The 18,468-nt window shown below is 54.9% G+C and overlaps 6 protein-coding genes and 1 non-coding gene across 7 annotated transcripts; 3 read left to right on the top strand and 4 right to left on the bottom strand.

Annotated features, from left to right (window-relative positions):
- Window positions 1-4,085: 4,085 nt before the first annotated feature.
- On the bottom strand, window positions 4,086-4,157 carry VDAG_20093. The gene has a single exon. It is a non-coding gene; the product is annotated as a tRNA-Arg (tRNA).
- Window positions 4,158-4,640: 483 nt separating this feature from the next.
- VDAG_02291 (uncharacterized protein) lies at window positions 4,641-6,618 on the bottom strand (the record flags this gene model as incomplete). The annotated part of the gene is made up of 3 exons (XM_009658320.1): window positions 4,641-5,256; window positions 5,310-6,065; window positions 6,104-6,618. 3 exons carry the CDS (start codon window positions 6,616-6,618, stop codon window positions 4,641-4,643), a joined length of 1,887 nt encoding a protein of 628 aa, XP_009656615.1.
- Window positions 6,619-7,572: 954 nt separating this feature from the next.
- On the bottom strand, window positions 7,573-8,097 carry VDAG_02292 (glutathione-dependent formaldehyde-activating; the record flags this gene model as incomplete). Its single annotated transcript, XM_009658321.1, has 1 exon — window positions 7,573-8,097. The coding sequence occupies one exon, from the start codon at window positions 8,095-8,097 to the stop codon at window positions 7,573-7,575; it is 525 nt and encodes a 174-aa protein (XP_009656616.1).
- Window positions 8,098-8,971: 874 nt separating this feature from the next.
- Window positions 8,972-9,786, top strand: VDAG_02293 (chitin deacetylase; the record flags this gene model as incomplete). The annotated part of the gene is made up of 2 exons (XM_009658322.1): window positions 8,972-9,653; window positions 9,713-9,786. 2 exons carry the CDS (start codon window positions 8,972-8,974, stop codon window positions 9,784-9,786), a joined length of 756 nt encoding a protein of 251 aa, XP_009656617.1.
- Window positions 9,787-10,092: 306 nt separating this feature from the next.
- Window positions 10,093-10,998, bottom strand: VDAG_02294 (uncharacterized protein; the record flags this gene model as incomplete). Its single annotated transcript, XM_009658323.1, has 1 exon — window positions 10,093-10,998. One exon carries the CDS (start codon window positions 10,996-10,998, stop codon window positions 10,093-10,095), a length of 906 nt encoding a protein of 301 aa, XP_009656618.1.
- Window positions 10,999-11,827: 829 nt separating this feature from the next.
- VDAG_02295 (uncharacterized protein) lies at window positions 11,828-13,527 on the top strand (the record flags this gene model as incomplete). Its single annotated transcript, XM_009658324.1, has 2 exons — window positions 11,828-11,995; window positions 12,085-13,527. The coding sequence occupies 2 exons, from the start codon at window positions 11,828-11,830 to the stop codon at window positions 13,525-13,527; spliced, it is 1,611 nt and encodes a 536-aa protein (XP_009656619.1).
- A 3,248-nt stretch (window positions 13,528-16,775) lies between these two features.
- On the top strand, window positions 16,776-18,224 carry VDAG_02296 (molybdenum cofactor sulfurase; the record flags this gene model as incomplete). Its single annotated transcript, XM_009658325.1, has 1 exon — window positions 16,776-18,224. The coding sequence occupies one exon, from the start codon at window positions 16,776-16,778 to the stop codon at window positions 18,222-18,224; it is 1,449 nt and encodes a 482-aa protein (XP_009656620.1).
- Between the last annotated feature and the right edge of the window lie 244 nt (window positions 18,225-18,468).

Raw genomic sequence — 18,468 nt, forward strand, 5'->3', positions numbered from 1 at the left:
GAAGGGCATGGCACGATGGCCATCGACACCCTCGACAGCAAGCAGAACGTCATCAGCATCACCTGCCATGATGTCTCGTACATCAAAGACTACCCGACGACGCTTATTTCAGCCAGGCAGCTCCAACGCCAAGGACTCGGACTGGACTCCCTCAGGAACATGCTGTTCAACCCAGCCACTGGCTCAGAGATCCCACTTCAGGAGAAGGGTGGCCAGTATGCGGTGAACACCCTACATAGCACCACTTCCTTCTATCACTCCAAGAAGCAGAGAGCCGCGATGGTCAGCGACTCGAGGCTCTGGCACGAACGGCTGGCTCATGCCCACCCAGAGGCCATACAGCAGCTGCCATACAGCTGTACTGGAGTTGGGGTGAAAGGGCCAACAACATTCGAATGCGAGTCTTGCGGGGTAGCGAAATCCAAGAAGATTGTATCTCGGAGACAGCCAACGTACACGACGACGAATCCATTTGAGCGCGTCAACCTGGACTTCTTCAGCCCTGGGAAGTCGTACAACGGCATGGAGTCGTGCCTTGTAATAACGGACGCATATTCGGGGAAGATTGTTGTCAGGATTCTGCCTGCCAGAGCAGATGGCTTCCAGGCGTTTATCAACTTTGAGATGTTTCTCTGGAGACAGTACCATCTGGTCATCAAGGTCCTGAGAGTTGACTGGGACTCAGCACTACGCAGCAATCTGGTTACTTGGTCAGAAGAGCGCGGCATTCTCTTGGAGAGATCAGCCGCAAGGACACCAGAACAGAACGGTGCCGCAGAACGCAATGGAGGCACGATATTCACCATCGCAAGAACCCTTACCTCGGCTGCTGGGTTCCCGGAGGATTTGTGGCCAGAGGTGGTACAAACCGCTGCATATCTCCACAATCTCACGCCGAAGGGACGCCTACAGTGGGCGACACCAGAAGGAAGGCTGAACGACTGGCTCAACTCCAAGGGCCTTGCCGCTCGAACTACGGCTCCAGGCCTGGCTCACCTGCGAAGATACGGATGCAGGGCGTATCCTCTCACGGCAGACGCCCAAGAGGGACGTAACCGAAAGCAGAAGCTGGCTCCGAGAGCCCACATCGGCTATCTCTGTGGATACGACAGCAGCAACATATACAGAATCTGGGTTCCAGAGATGAAAGCAGTATTGAGGACAAGAGACGTGGGTTTCGATGAGTCCACAGTTTTCAAGGACGCCCAATCCCCAAAGCCAATTCTACAGGACGAATTCCAGGCTTTGGACGTGCCCGTTGCGGACGCCCAGAATCCTTTCAACTCGTCACTGGACATTGACGAGTTCGATGTTGCCACCATCGACCTGTTCGAGAAAGCCCGGACATTCCAACTTGGAGGAAAGATCAACGCGGAGATACTGCGACCCCGGGAAGGTCACACAGCCAGCAGAGATGATGTCCTGCCGTCACCACGTCCAACTCCAGAGACGGAGACTGGACAAGGCCAGCCAGCTGTCTCTGAGGGGGTGGAAGATGCCGTAATAGACACCATTCAAGGGGCTGAAGATGCTGTGGAAGACACGATCCCCGTGCCAGACACCATTCAAGTGACTGAAGAGGCTATTGAAGACACTATCGAAGTAGCTCGGAGCCCTGAATCAACACCTCAACACACACCAGCTGATCAAAGTTCAGCTGAAGACGAGACAGAGACTGTGGAGGCCCGACCATCAGTGGCACCAGCCCCACAGCCGTCGCCATCAACACAAATCCAAGGCACTCGAAGGAGCGCTAGAGACAGAAAGCCGTCACAGTTCAAAGACGGCACCCCCACCGACCAGGCTCTAGGAGCCCGCCGCAGCAAGAAAATGCCTCCATCATCACATTTGACCGTGGAATACTCATTCTTTCACACTCAGACTCCATCGAACAAGAAACCGCTTCTCCGAACAGATATGCCCGCGGAGCCAAGATCCTGGAAGGAGATGCTTCATTCTGATCACAAAAAGCAGTGGCTAGAAGCAAGCGTCCAGGAGGTCAACACCATTGAAAATATGGACACAATCGAGCAAGTCCCCTTCGAATCGGTCGACCAGGAAATACACAAGGTTCTCGGGTTGACCTGGGTCTGGAAATACAAGGTTGACTCCACCGGCTACGTGACCAAGTTCAAGGCCAGGCTCTGCGTACGAGGAGACCAACAGCCCAAGAATGAGATGGAAACATACGCGTCGACACTGGCAGCCAAGACGTTCAGAACGTTGATGGCCATCTGTGCAGAGTTTGACCTAGACACGCACCAGTTGGATGCCGTCAACGCCTTTCCAAATGCACACCTCGACGAGACAGTCTACGTCTGGGCCCCTCAGGGCTGGGATCTCATGCAGGAGATGCAACAGAAGAAGGGCGCTCCACAGAGGCGCACGATTTTCAAGCTGAAGAGAGCTTTGTACGGTTTGCGCCGATCACCGCTTCTCTGGCACAAGCTGCTGTCCGAGGCTATGCGGAAGATCGGCCTCGTGGCTCTCGAGGAAGATAACTGTGTCTTCATGGGCAGAGGCATGATCATGTTCTTCTACGTTGACGACATCATCCTCATGAACCGCAAAGAGGATCGCCAAGCGGCCGAAGAGCTGAAGAGCCAGCTCAAGTCTCTGTTCGAGATGCGAGAACTTGGCGAGGTCAGATGGTTCTTAGGCATCAGAGTGGTCAGAGATCGTAGCCAGCGCAAGCTCTGGCTGTCTCTGGAGAACTACATCACTGAAAAGATGAAGGACCTCAACCTCCAGCCATCCACCAGAGGTCATTTGACGCCTCTATCAACAGACCCAGCACCTGCTCCAAAGGATTACGAAGCCTCTGCTGAATCCATTCAACTATACCAACGCAAAATTGGTTCCATCAATTACGCAGCAACCACAACACGACCTGATGTGGCCAAAGCTGCCTCAAGACTTGCGGAGTCTCTGCTCAGGCCGACAGAACTCCATCACCTTGCAGCAGACCACTGTCTCCGCTACCTCTATCGCACAAGGACTCTCTCGCTGTCCTACGGAGGATCAGGAGACCATTCTACATCGCTGTATTGTGCGAGCGACGCATCATTCGGCGATGATCCCATCACCAGATTTAGCTCACAAGGATACACCACCATGCTCTTTGGAGGTCCAATTGACTGGAAAGCTACAAAGCAGCGATCCGTGGTCACTTCTAGCACCGAAGCTGAGCTGGTGGCCCTCAGTGTCGCAGCGAGGAACTACCTTGCCACTCTTCGTCTGATCAAGGAGCTTCAGCTACGTTTTCATGGCAAGGTTCCGATCCAGATGTTCTGTGATAACCGCCAAACGCTGCTGTTACTCACTAGTGAGAGGCCTCAAGCCACTACGAAGCTCAAGCATGTTGACATCCATCGTCTTTGGATCCGACAAACAGTCAGACAGGGGAAGATATCCGTGGACTGGATGAGCACTGACAAGATAGTGAGCGATGGGCTTACAAAGATTCTCCCGACTCAGAAGCATCAGAACTTCGTGAAGCTTCTGCAGATGGAGTGCGTACCAGCGGTCCACCAGTGAACAGCTTGCTCAATTTCGCCCACCTCTCCTAACACTTACACACATCCTTATTTGCTTCACAAGCACGATTTCCTTCATCTGCCCTGAGAACGCCAACTGTTCCAAAGGCACCAAATTCTCTACCAAAAGCCGCCAACAGGCATCTGCCTGATCTTTCGTGGTTCAGATGGTCAGAGAGAGGCTCGCCTACCCATCTGAGGGGGTGTGTTGCCGATCAGGCAAGGTTCTGTTCTGTGACCCAGGAGTACTTTCATCCCAAATGTGGAGTCCTCATTTGATGCATTTGTTCTGTCGTTATCGCCCCGGTAAGACTCCTTACCGATGCTGGATCTGACCAATTACCTTCGTTTGGACTTCTGGAAGTCTCCTTTTGTACCTTAACAACAATCAATCCACTTTGTTCAATTCCGTGGTGACAGTAAGGAACTCAACAAAGTGGGTATCGTGCTGGAGCAAGAACCTACCCAGAGGCAGCCAGGAGCACCTGCCGTGGATCTGCTAGCTCGTCCGCAGCACCGGGTCGGAGGCGCAAAAGCCAAAAAAGCGTGCACCTTGCACGGGACTCGAACCCGCAACTTCCAGCTTAGGAGGCTGGCGCGCTACCATTGCGCCAACAAGGCTCCTTGAAAAGACGATAAGCATGTGGCATCATGTCGGCAGTGCGATGAACCTGCAATCTACCTCTTCAGTCTCGTTTTGGAAAGGAAACATCTTCCTCCACACGCTGGCAGCAACTTGCCTCACATTGAATCATCGCAGACCAGAATACGCCATGGGAAGATATGTCCCAACTCCGTTATATACACGGCATTCAGTTCTTTTCTTCAAGACACGACAGTTCACAAATTCTCAAGAAAGCATCTTGCTGATCGATGCTCTCGCACTTCGGCAGGTCAATTTACAAAGGCAGGCTTCAAGACATCGCAGGTTGAGCCCGAAGCCTTTGCAGCCTCACCACAATGAGTCGTCCCAAGCCCTCAAGCTAAGCACTCTTGGAAGATCCTGCAGAGTCTACCCAGCAATCCCGAGACCGCGAGACCAAAGAAGTGGATCGAGCCGGCCGGAACTCTACCCCATCTTCTCAAGCTGGGCGAGCACCACGACTAAAACCGGCCCCTGCGCAGAAACTTGTTCGGCAGATCAACATGCTTGGCCCTCAAAAACTCACACAAGTTCTTCCCCAGCGTGTCATACTCGCTCGTAGAGTTGAACCCACGGTCCAGATGATCTCTCAGCAGAAAGTGCACCGCTCGGATTCCCGGAATCTCGAACCGTTCAATCTTCTTGCCCTTGTTGCTCCCGTCCAGCAGCTGCCCGATGCGATCGATGGTCAAGACGCTCCGTAACCAATCCCACTCGTCGTCGTGCCGCACGTAAAATCCAACGTTTGCATCGCTTGCCTTGTCGCCGGACCGCCCGCCGACGATCCACCCCAACGGACCCCTCGTCGTGGGACCGAATGCCGCGAGATCGACGGGGTCGCGCGTCTCGTACGACTTTTGGTCGCGAGGATAGTCGGCGCAAACGTTCTGCTGAACGGGAATGTCGATGCCGCGGCCGGCCCACGGAAGCTCGACGCGGTGCTTCACTGCCGATTGCGGCAGCAGCGTGACGTAGTACTCCCAGTACGGTTTGCCTTCCGACTGGCGCTGGTCGTTGTGCAAGGACGCGCCAGGGCAGGACTGAAGGAAGTTTTCCATGCACCATCGGTTGAGCCCGCTGCCATCATGTTAGTGTTGAGGCGACGGAAGGTCTTGGGTCATGGCACTTACGGGACATCTAGTGTGAACTTGTCAACGAGTTCCCTCTTTTTGGTCTGCACAAAAATGCGCATGTCGACCGTAGCGATCTCCTGGTTGCGCGGATTCTCCGGACAGTACCCGTTCAGACTGAATCTTAGGCACGTGAGATCTTTGACGGCATCGCCCATCGAGTAGCGGATCTGTCGCTCCGTCCATTCGGCCTTCTCCTCGAGGTCCAAGCCCACGAGGTAGTAGTGAAACTCGGCCTGGTAGCCGCCCCATGCCGTGAGGCCGACCTTTGTCGTCGAAGGCGCGGCAAGGCCCTTGACACCAGTGACCTGAACCCGGTCCTTGCCTACCTGCGTCATGACGACACCTTCGAGGTTGGCCGTGACATCAGAGCCGTAGTACAGCGGTCCCTGGATCTCGTACAACAGCTGCGACGACACGGTGCCGACCGAGACCTCGCCACCTGTGCCCTCCTCCTTGGTGATGATGCATGAACCGTCCGAGTCCACTTCGGCAATCGGGAAGCCAAGGTTCTCGCAGCCATCCATCAACTGCTTGAAGCCAGAGTAGTAGCCGCCTGTGACGTATGCAGAGCATTCGATGAGATGACCACACACGAGGGAACCGGCGATCTGGTCGAGATCGCGCTCACGGTCCCAGCCGTGCCACCACATAGAGGCCCCGATCGTTGGGGCAGCGTCGGCCACGCGGCCAGCAATGACGATATCGCAGCCCTGACGGAGAGCCTCGGCGATGCCTGCGCCCCCGAGATAGCATCTACGTTGCCAGTTAGCGATGTTTGGTACGTCACACACAAGGAGACTGACTGCGCGGCCACAAATTCGTCCATGTGGCCCCAGTCTTGAAGTGGTTTTCCCGTCATGAGGCTCGTGAAAGTTTCGCCGTCCTGCCACATGCGCCTCACCGTCTCTGTCACCTCATCGCCGTTGATCCACCCGACCTTGAGATCAAGCCCCTGCTTCCCGACCTCGGCCTCGACCACCCCCGCCAGCAGCTCGGTATCGCTCGCACCGGCATTCACGGCAACCTTGATGTTCTTGCTCCTCAGATACGGCAGCGCAGGGCTCAGGTTCTCCATGAAGGTGGGGTCGAAGAGTCCCACGGGCTCCTGCGCCAACTTGCCGGCTTTTCGCAGCCGCTCGTTCTCCTGCTTCTGGGCGCCATGCAGCGTCATGGTGCATTCGGAGAGCCAGTCACCAATAATGCAGTCGATATCGCAGCTGCGAGCGAGGTCCCCGATGGCGCGCTGGCGGTCTGAGAAGCCGCCAGACGAGCCGGCTATGCGAATGGGGCGCTTGATCGACGGCATTTTGCTTCTGGTAGCGGTTCTGTCGTGAACTAAGGTACGTAAGATGACCTTATGGCCGTGTTCGATGGATGGCGTTTTCAATGGTATTCTCCAAGGAGAGTCTGTCCTGAACCTGCGATATATCGAGATTGCTGGCGAGTTACTTTCCGGCCATCGATACCATCTTTTCGGGATGAACCATGGCTCATATACGCCCTACTCTAGATATGGCGGTTGCCGGAATCCCTTAACCCCGGAGCCCCATGCGCCGGCACACGCCATGACACGCTCAACAGCACTGGCAGATCCGAGGGGCCAGCCATTGAGTCGTGGACATGGTGGCAGGAAGCTCCTAGGCCCAGTGCGGAGAAGGGGGAGGATAGATGTTCCAATGACTGGTTGCCCCGCTTCGCAACGACAGCTCGAGTGGAAAACCATATCCAACCATGTGGGTGAGCTGCGAAGTGCATTACCTGCCATGGGCTGGAAGGTACTGCTTGGGGAACCAAGACAGGGCTGGGCGGTCTAAGGAAACAAAAATCCGATGGAATACTGAATGTGGTAAGCTGGATCTACATCATTTTCATCGTGCATGTTTCCATGATGGGTGCTCTCCGCAAAACGACGTGCGGATATCCACACCCGACTCGAGTCAGGAGTCCAATGGCCACAACATGACATAATATTACAGCACTGCCAGATGAACTGCTCTTGAAAGTTGGTAATCGGAATCATGTTGGTGACTGGTCATGATGCGACTCCTGGAAAGGACCGTCTTACCGTGTGGCTCAGGTACCATGTGTTAGGACCGCTCCCGTTGTGGCTTTGTACGGCTCATCAACCGAGGTTCCCATTTCGACTGATAGCGTCAGGCATTCTCGGTATAAGGCGCTGCGCCTGTTGCTTTCCGTATTGCACAGCTGAAGCAACTGAAGACCAACTGCCTATCGCACAAGCTGCAAGCCGAGCATGACATCACGCCGGCGGCGGCGACTCGGGCCAGCTGACAGCTCCGGCGGGAATAGGCACAACGGCTTCGCGGGTCCAAATGTGCGAGGCGCCCTCGAGACTGAGGCCCTCGATCAGGCCGCCCTTGATGTTCGCCGTGGGCCGGGCCACCCCCTGGGCACTGCGGCCGTGATGCACGATGCGCGCGCCACACGTCTTGCAAAAATAGCAGTCGATCGTGGTGCCCGACTTGGTGGCGCGCGACCACACGCCGAGGCGTGCGCGAAGGGCAGGGTCAGACAGCGGCGGCAGGTCGGCGGCGGGAAAGGTGGCGGATACGCCAAAGGCGGAGGAGGACTGTCTGCGGCATTCGTTGCAGTGGCAGAGGTAGACAGCGACCGGGGCGGGGGTCGGGGTGCGGAAGGCAATGGAGCCGCACTGGCAGGCGACGTTCATGGTGATGTTGAAGACCTGGGGGTCGTTGCTTGGTCCGTGATTGATGATGCCGGTTCCAGTGTTGCTGGGCCAGTCGAGGTTGATATGATCAAGCATGCATTGCTGGATCATCAGAATGAGTACCGGACAGTGGGCAGAAGGGCGTGGATTGACAGGCCGGTGCAGGGCAGGTGAAGCCGGCGAACCTAGGTACTTAGTTACAGTACCTAGGTACCACCTAAGGTACCTTACCTAGGTGGTACCTTACCTAGGTAAGGTAGGTAGGTAAGGCGCCTAGTATGAGGCAGGTACAGTTCCGACCGAGGCAGTCACCGTGCCTAATAAGGTACCTTACTGCAACTGCCTCGGTACAGCAACCAACTGCCTAGGTACTGTAACTGCCTACGTAGCTGCGTACCTTGGGTACCTAGGTACCGTACCTTACCCACCTAAGGTAGGTACCCAATCCGCACGCCGATGTAACATGCTCCTCTGGCACGTGACCCCACTGACAGGTTCTGGGCCAGGCGTTCATGAGTCCAGGTCGATGACTTCACTTGATCGAACAAAGCTGCTGCAGAGCACCTAGAGCACCTAGGTCGGGGTCCCACATCATGTGATGGTCAATGCAAGATCATTTCGATGCCCCTCCATGACAGGACAGGTGCCAAGACCTGCAAAGCGCCAACAGCTTCCCCGCGCGGACCCGGCACCGGCTCTTCATCTCGTGCCTAAATTCCCCTGCATTGCCATTTGGGGAACCAGGTAATTATCCTAACCCAGCATCGATCCGGCCATGGCGCCCAAGATGCTACAGTACATCAAGTCGCCTGCCACGAATCACGGCATTGGATCGTCCGGCAGATGTGAGCCCTGCTCGCCCGGCACAGGCACATATGAGCTCAGCTCGCCCAGCCCAGCGAACATGTTGAGCACGACTGACGACTGAGGGACACAACCGCGTCGACATCTCATGCACTCACCCGCCACCATGTTGCCTTCTCTCGCTCTCGCCTTCGCCCCTCTGGCGGCCGCCCTTCCGGTCGAGAGCCCTCTCGAGCTTCTTCGCCGAGAGCCATCTGCCGGCGTTGTCATAAGCCAGTGCTCCCGGCCCGGCGTCCTCGCTCTCGCTTACGACGACGGTCCTTACCAGTACACCTCGGAGCTCGTTGACCTGCTCGACGCTGCTGGCGCCAAGGCCACCTTCTTCTGGACCGGCACTCTTTACGGCTGCATCTACGACCACGCTCCAGCCGTACAGAAAGCATTTGCGTCCGGCCACCAGGTCGCCTCACACACGTGGACCCATCCCAACACCTTTGGCTCCATGACCCCCGAGCAGCTGACGGGCGAAATGGACCGCCTCGACGACGCCCTCGTCAACATCCTCGGCGTCAAGCCCCAGTACATGCGGCCGCCGTACCTCATGACCGGCGGAAACGTCCTGCCGACGCTCAAGACACTCGACTTCAAGGTCATCACCACCGACGTCGACTCGGGCGATTGGGACAGCAAGACGCCTGAGGAGAGCCTGCTGCGCTTCACGCGCGCCGGCAGCTGCGGAAAGGGCCACATCTCGGTGATGCACGAGACGTACGCGAGTACCGTGAGGACACTGACGCCCTACCTCATCGACTGGGCCAAATCGCGCAACCTCAAGCTCGTGACCGTCGGTGAGTTCTCGCTCCTTGACTTGCCTTCTCGCAAGTCCGTGCCACTGACAAAGTCTAAGCTGATTGCCTCGGCGATGCTGACGGTGCCTATCGGGCTGGAAACTTCACCGGCAGCGGCCGGACGTCATGCTAGTTGCGGAGGGCCCGTGTCAAGTTCCCGCGCTGTGCGGCAGGCTGATGAAGCCGAGCACAAACAGAGTCGATGTCTCTCCCTTCGTGCTCCTAAGCGAGGCTGCTCTTGGAAATCTTCCATCTTCTTGTCCTGTCTATACTCACGCTGCATGGTCGTCGCCACTGCTGCGACTGTTTCATTCAATGATAATCGGTGCATTCTGCGAAAATTGCTACCAAACACCGCCCCCGAGTATTGGTCCCGGGGGGTCTGAAGAAATTGTGATAAAATCCATGTCCATCGAGTCATGAACCAACAGCCTGCAACTCAGAGCATCCCGGGAGATGATAGATCAATCTCAGGACACCATTTTCGTGCTTCAGGGACTCGCGTCTTATCCTCCTTGTATACTCGATGGTACCCGACGGGCCGTCCAGGGCGATCCATGTGCCACGGAAGCTGTCGGGCGAACCCAAGCGCCGTCTCGATGGAGGGCAAGTTCGCATGCCTTTCGCGCATCATGATGCTCATCCAGTAATCCTTGCCGTGGCCGCCGTACTCTGTGCCCTTCGTATTCCAATCTCTCCACCAGTCGTTCCCCGCACGCAGGACTTCGAGAAGCATGGTGCGGTTCCGGAGCGACAGGCCGCCGTTGTAGACCTTGCGGGTGTCGTTGAGCGGCGCGCCGATAAAGTCATACTGGAGGAAGTCGTCGACAGTCTGGGCCGCATTGGCGCACATTATGGCGTCCGCCTGGAAGACGAGAACGTGCTTTGCTGGCGCGAGCTGCTCCCACAGCCAGGGATGGGAGAAGTAGAGATTGACGGCTTTCCGCGTGGTCAGGTTGAACTCGGGCGCCACGATTCGTGTTTCAATGCTGCCTGCGTCGACGGCGCGGCGCCATGTTGCTGAGGTGGCTGAGGATGAAGCATTGGGCGAGAGATGCTCATCGTATGTCGTCTGGGAGGTGAAGAAGACGATGGGCCAGGAGGGTCCGAGAACGGCGTGGTAGTACAGAATGAGAGGTACCAGATGCGGTGTGAAGAGCGTGTCCGTTATTGTTGCGACCTTGTCTTTGATGAGGATGCCGTCCAATGTCATGACAGTCCCGTGAGATTTCCACCTGGATTGGACGGTCTCAACCAGCGCCTCTGGATATGCCAGGCTCGTGAGAATGGTAGCGATCAAGGAAACCACAACCACGAGGGCATGGCGTGGAGGAGGCACCCGCATCGTTGACGCTCCTGGCCGAGCTTTGGACCTTCGTGTGTGATGGCGGCAAAGAGTAACTCGCCTGACCGATACCAAGAAGCAGTGTTTGAGAAATCGCAGAGAAGTTCCATGTCCATCTCAGGGGAACGCGCAGTCGAAATTGGTCGGTCACCAGTGCGAAGCCCTGTGCCAATGGCCCGGAATGTAGAGAGTTTACCAATCAACGAGTGATGCCCCTATGAGCCAAATTCAGATGTTGCTTGTTCATTTAATGTCTTTGCGAAGCTGGGATGTAGCGCCCGAGTACCTGTCAGGAACTGTCCTGGCTATTAGGTTCTGCATCATGTCATGTAAGGGATGTGTAATGGCATTTGTCTCTCGTCAGCATTTTTCTCATTTGCGAATTTGTAGGTCATTGAGAGGCCGCTCTTGAAGTACGATCACATGATGAGATGATGTACTCGTTCAATTCTGACAAGTCCGCCACACCTCAAGCTGTCTGTGAAAGAAAAATAGTCTATTGTAGAGATAAATTCCAGACTTTTGCTTATTTGCCTGTCTAACTCATCAGTCTGGAGGCGACGCAGAGTTACCGTTGAATGCGAGGGGCTTGGTGCGACTCCTGAGATCTTACCATTCCTTTTCCTACCCAGTGGCCAGGCCCAACCAGGAATCCAGGGGGTTGAGCACCGCGTGGTTCTCGATCAAATCCGACCTTCATCACGATTGCAGGCCTTGCGATCCCTTGAATAAGGAGATCCTGTTCTCAGGCGGCGCCGTGGTGCTCTCGCATCAATCAGGTTCGCCGCCCAGGTTGGTCACATGGTGAGAGCCGCACCGCAACATCACAATGGCAAGGCTTAACAAGTTACTACAGCGGCTTGACGCCTGGCTTGATTCTTCCCCCAAGGGCTTCACTTCCGACATCCCGGCAAGGAAACGATATGTGGTTTTAATCATTCCACTAGTGTTCGTTGTCGTGTCGCTCGTCATGGGCTTCTCTCGTCTCCAGCTCATTGTGAGTGCCAGCCGCCATCGCACTATGACACCAAAGCCTGGCTGCTGATGGCTTGGTTCATGTAGGAACTCTCACACCCTGTGTCACAGGAAGTGCACCAGATGCCACCAAGAACGTCAAAGCTGCACTATCTTGTCCCCTCGAGCTTCGTCAATGATGCCGTTTGCGCGGGTATCATTTCTGCTCTTGTCAACCGTTACCCCATCCCAACTCTTATCGGGTACAAAGGCGAGAATGAATTCGACGCTGTCGACCACCTGGCTAAGGTTCGTGTCATCAACAGGTTCTTGAAAACCCTGCCTGCGGAGGATGACGACTTGGTCATCGTCGTCGACAGTTTTGACGTCTTGGCCCAGCTCCCCGTCGAGGTCACGCTTGAGCGCTACTTTGAGATGTCGGCTCGTTCAGAAAAACAATTGGCCGATCAGCGAGGGATCACCATCGACGAGCTCCACGATCTCGGCATTCGTCAGTCCATCCTTTATGGCACAGGAAAGATATGTTTCGATGCAAACCCGAACGAGCCCTTGTGCCCCTTTGTGCCTGGTTCAAACTCTGCTCAACAAAAGTTCGGCGTCATGACTGGAGGATTCAGCGACCCACGATACCGAGACTCGCGTTATCTGAACTCGGGTACTATCATGGCACCTGTAGGCCATCTACGCAAGTTCATGCATGCTGTGCAGGAGCTCGTCGAAGCTGACGACGTCATCGTTCCCCTCAACGTGACCAGTCATGGACGCTTCAGGCATCACATGGACCAGTGGTTTACCGCCACTCTTTACGTCCGCCAAGAGTACCATAGAGCTCTCGACATGAATGGTGGAAAATACCCTGGTAACTTGACCGGTGTCTCTGACCTCCCGAAGCCGAGAAAGAGCGCAAACGATACGACCGAGTACCACATCTTTGTCGATTTCGACTCATCATTCACCCAGACGCAGTGTCATAATGAGCTCGAGATTCATCAGCTAAACTACAGCAACCACGACCTCACGTCGTCCGTCACCGAAGACTTCATGAACGAGGGCAAGGCATTCAAGCCGCATGCTTTACAAATGCCCGCAAGTATTTACCAAGCCTTTGGTCGCGTCTGGGACAATCTGTCACATGTTCCAAATATCACGCTCGTTCAGCAACCACGAGTCTGGATTCAAAGCTTAGGCTTAGCGACAAACGTGGCTTCCGGGAGCATACATGCCTTCTATCACAACACGTGCTCCAAAGCAAAGTTTCTGGAGACATATAAAACCTTTTGGTTCTTTCCGCTGGTTGTACCGCTTCTCGAACTAGCTAAGATGGATCGAGACGACATGCGACCACTCCATTCAGGTCTGATTGATGGTCGAATGTGGATAGCCGCTCGAGATTACCCACAGTCTCCCTCTGAACCTGGACATGATGTGGAGGAAACATATCTGGGGGGTGTCTTCACGGACTTCGCTGCAGAGCCGTTTCTGAATCTGCCGGCGCTGTGTCGTGAAAATTGGACAGACTCGATCGGCACCCAGGTTCATGGAGGGTCGAGATGATGCTCGCAGGTCCTTTTCATCCAGTAGTTTCCCTGTCATGAACGTTGTTGTTTTACCTTTGAATTTCAACGAAAGCCGCAGCGCCTCCGTTTGGTCACGGCGTAAACAAACCCCAACTCAAACCTCGGGGAAGATATGAGTCGGGACCCATTTCTCTTGGCCCATGATAGGCGAATGAAATGACTTACTGTGTAACGTACTCCACAAGCGAGTGGAACACACAAGCGAGTGAAACACTCCGTCGCGATTCCCCAACCACCTATCTTTCATCACCTTTCTACCCACAATTAAACATGGAGACTCCTTGCAAAGAAGCTCAATTGATTCTTGCTACCGAAGCTATCAAAAAAGATCCCAAGCTAAGCATTCGGAGCGCTGCGAAGATCTACAGCGTGAGCCATGTGACGCTAGGCCGACGACTGAAGGGAACTATCTCTCGACGCGACAGCCCTCCGAATTCGAGGACATTGACTTCCTTAGAGGAGCAGACAATTATTGAGAGTATTCTGGACCTGGATTCGCGATCATTTCCTCCCCGGCTTCGTGACGTGGAAGATATGGCCAATAGGCTGCTCGCCGACCGAGGCGCGCCACACGTCGGAGTCAACTGGGCTTCAAACTTCGTCAAGCGACAACCACAGCTAAAGACGCGTTTCTTTCGCAGATACGACTATAAGAGGGCCCAATGTGAAGATCCAGACGCGATAAACGCGTGGTTTCGCCTTGTACGGAATGTGGTTGCGAAGTACGGCATTGCGGCCGCAGATATTTACAACTTCGATGAGACCGGCTTTATGATGGGCGTTATCTCAACAGGAATGGTCGTCACAAGCTCGGAAAGGCGCTCAAATACGAAGCTCATACAACCTGGAAATCGACAATGGGTCACAGTGATCCAGGGGGTTAATTCCCAAGGCTGGTGCGTCCCGCCGTTTATCGTGGTCGCAGGCAAATATCACCTCTCGAGCTGGTACGAAGAAACATCCCTACCAAAGGATTGGGTTATCGCCACGACTGAAAACGGATGGACTACCAATAGAACAGGACTGGAATGGATTCGGCACTTCGATAAGTACACCAGGCCTCGCACAACAGGCACACATCGACTCCTCATTCTAGATGGACATGAAAGTCACCACTCGATCGAATTCGACGCCTACTGCAAGGAAAACAACATTATCGCGCTCTGTATGCCGCCTCATTCATCTCATTTACTCCAGCCTCTCGATATTGGCTGCTTTGGCCCGCTTAAGCAGGCGTACGGTCGGCAAATCGAGAAGAAGATGCGGGCGGGTATAAGCCATATCACCAAGGAAGACTTCTTCCCTGCGTTTCTTACAGCATCCCAAGAGGTAATGACGGAGAAGAACATCCAAGGGGCCTTTAGGGGAGCTGGACTCGTTCCTCATAACCCGGAAGCAGTCCTTTCGAAGCTGGATGTGAAGTTACATACCCCAACGCCTCCAGGGAGCAGTGGAGGGATACCCGAACCTTGGGTCTCGAGGACGCCCAACAATCCGATTGAGACGACTTCGCAGTCTGAGTACATCAAAAATCGGATTGCCCGTCATCAAGATAGCTCACCAACGTCTATTCTCGGCGCCGTTGACCACTTAGCAAAGGGAACGCGGAGTATCATGCATAAACTCACCCTCGTACAGTCCGAGGTCCAGCTCATACGAGGGGAGCTAGAGACCCTAAGCAAGCGTCGCAGAGCGAAGAAAAAGCGTCTCAGGCAAGGGGGAAGCATGTCTATAGCCGAAGCAGAGGACATTCAAGCCCAGAATGAGGTAGACGTCCAGATGAAGCAGGAAACGCAGCTGAGTAGGGGTCGTAAGCAGGGTATAGAATTGGCCCCTCGACGCTGTGGAACATGCGGCAAGGCAGGACATAACTCAAGGACCTGTCAGATCATTGTAGCTATATCAGATGATGATAACACCGATTGATTTAGTTAATTCAAGTCGTCGTGGTTGAGATATCTGGGGTTTTATTTGTGCGGTCGTGGTTGAGTGTTTCACTCGCTTGTGTGTTCCACTCGCTTGTGGAGTACGTTAGTGCTAGTAGGTAGTTTAAAGACGGGTTTGTTAAACCAAACCTGTAGATATTGAAGACAGCCTTGTTCAATGATTATGAGAATACGTGTTGCAAGAGCAAGACCCAGTCAAACTCCAATGACCAAACGGCCTCAGTGCGTAACCGGCGTACTTCTCCGAGCATCCGAACACCAATCCAAAGGAGCAATCTTTCCTTGGGGCAGCGCATCCTTGCTGCGCCGCAGGCGAGCGCCGGCCTGCAGGGTTGCATCCCGCCCCCGTTCGCTTTCTCAAATAGGCCATGATCTTGGCAGTCAGCGCCGTAATGGGGGCCAGGCCCTTGCCTGATCGAGAGCAAGCTGATCAACACACTTGTCTGCCAGGCCCTATTGTGGGCCATACCAACTGAGGAAGGTTGCCACTTGGAGATGCAACCACAGGACAGCAGGGGGCTATGTTGTTGGTGTGCTCAATATTTGCTCCAAAAACACCTCAAGAAAGGTGTGTCTGCCAACGGGTCCAATATGTGACAGTCCGCAATAAGTGTGGACTGTCCCTGAGCCAGCGCCGGGTAACCAACGAACCTTGGCCAGCCTGCATACAGCGTCAGCATCCTATTTCTGGCAAGCGGAGGCGCCGCGATGGATGTGATAGACGAGTTCCCACCAGTCAGCACTACAGCTCTTGTGGTGTGATTGGTGGATACACATCCTGCATGACGATGCTGACGAGTTGGGGCTCAGGTCCGAAGTGCACAACCAAGAAAACTCTTAGACGTATGAGAGAAGGCGATTGCTTCACCTGATGGACCCCACGCTACTTGTTTTCGGCTTTTATTCTCCATCACGACCATGGTGGTGTGACGGCCTCATGGACGACTGGATAGATCCTAGACATTTTGCCATCATCCCCCCTACTAGCTAACAATGTGAAGGGTGGCATATATCGAATGCTCCCTGCTTGAAGCGTGTGGTGATTTGTAAGGGCCGGATCGAGTCTCCCGGGGGGCATCGTGGGGATGATCTGGATTTGATCCTTCTCGGCAGACTGACCTTAGACTGCCGTGAATGTGGTGGTCAGCAAGATCGATAAGAATGGTGACGACCCTGTGCCATGGATGACCCTTGGGATGTCATTTTACTTTGCTGTGTTCTGCCGTGTGCAGTAAATTTGTTCTACCAAGTCTTCTGTCAGACTCGACCGTAGCCCAGCATGTCAGATATCCTCGAAGATTACCCGGAGTACGCCAAAACCTCGTCTCTCGATGCCCTCCGCGAGACACATTACGCTCACCTCGATCAACAAGCCCACACCTACCTTGACTACACAGGAGCCGGACTTTCCTCTCTGGAGCAGCACCGAGTCCACGCAACCCGTCTGGCTAGCACGTCCTTTGGAAATCCCCATTCGGAAAGCCCAACGAGCAAGGCTTCCACAGCCCTGGTTGAGAATACTCGTGCCCGTATCCTCGCTCACCTTCACGCCGACCCTGCCGAATATGCTGTCATATTCACACCAAATGCCACAGGGGCCGCCCGGCTCGTGGCCGAGGCGTACCCTTTCCGCCGACGGAGCCGCCTCGTGCTGACCTGCGATAACCATAACTCGGTCAACGGCATACGAGAGTACGCCTCCCGCCGCGGGGCCAAGACGGTCTACATTCCTTGTCAAACGCCCTCCCTTCGCGTCGACACATCTTGTGTGGAGAGAGCGCTCCGGCCGCGATGGAAGGTCCCGGGAGAAAGAAGGAAGAGAGGCCTCTTTGCCTATCCCGCGCAGAGCAACTTCAGTGGTGTCCAACACCCATTAGCCTGGGTGCAGATGGCGCAGCAGAACGGCTACGACGTCTTGCTGGATGCAGCAGCGTATCTCCCGACAAAGATGCTCGACTTGTCGATCATAAAGCCAGAGTTCGTCATGGTGAGCTGGTACAAGGTGTTTGGCTACCCGACTGGCGTTGGCTGTCTGGTCGTCAAGAAAGACGCCATGGCACGGTTGGAGCGGCCCTGGTTTTCGGGCGGCACGGTGGTGGCGGCTTTCGTGGGGAACGGGATGGAGTGGCATGTCCAGCAGGTTGGCGAGGCTGGATATGAAGATGGTACGGTAAATTTTCTGTCGATTCCGGACGTGGCTTTCGGCCTGAACTGGGTCACGGGCATCGGCATGGATCTCATACAGCTGCGAGTTCGGTGCCTGACAGGCTGGTTCCTGGACCGTCTGTTAGCGATGAAGCACGCTGATGGGTCGTCCATGGTGCGGTTGTATGGGCCCGACGGTCTGGAAGCAAGGGGTGGTACCGTATGCTTCAACTTTGTCGACGCTGCAGGTAGCGCGGTTGACGATCGTCTCATTGGTCTAGAAGCTGCTTCCGAGGGCATCTCGCTTCGTACGGGCTGCTTTTGCAACCCGGGAGCCGGTGCGGCAGCCTTTGGGGTGGATGGGGCGGCTCTACGACGGATCAAGGGACTTCGGCCAGGGCTTCGGCCGAAGTCTACGGATGATATGACACGCATGCTCGGGTTGCGGACTTCAGGTGCGGTGCGGGTGTCTTTTGGGCTGGCTTCGACAACACAAGATGTCGAGAATTTTATGAGCTTTGCGGAGACAAGTTATCGGGATCGAGTCGTCACGAAAAGCAACATACCAAGGGACGGCTGTTGATCCAATGGCAGCTTGAAGATGATGCCACTTCCGCGATTGGCCAGTTCAGAGGGGAATTTGTGTACATCTAATATAATTCTGGTCTTGTCGTCTCAGTCTTAGAACTCTGTCTACTATAAGTTGCCACTGTCATCTGTCTCTCTTATGTATCGCTGAATCGGCGTGTTGTCCTCCCCGCCACGCTCCTCGAACTCAGATGGCTCATGCTGCTGCCACGCCATTGAAACCGGTGAGATCCTTCCTC

This window comes from Verticillium dahliae, genomic scaffold (assembly GCF_000150675.1).
Source record: "Verticillium dahliae VdLs.17 supercont1.3 genomic scaffold, whole genome shotgun sequence".
NCBI classification, from domain to species: Eukaryota; Fungi; Ascomycota; class Sordariomycetes; order Glomerellales; family Plectosphaerellaceae; genus Verticillium; species Verticillium dahliae.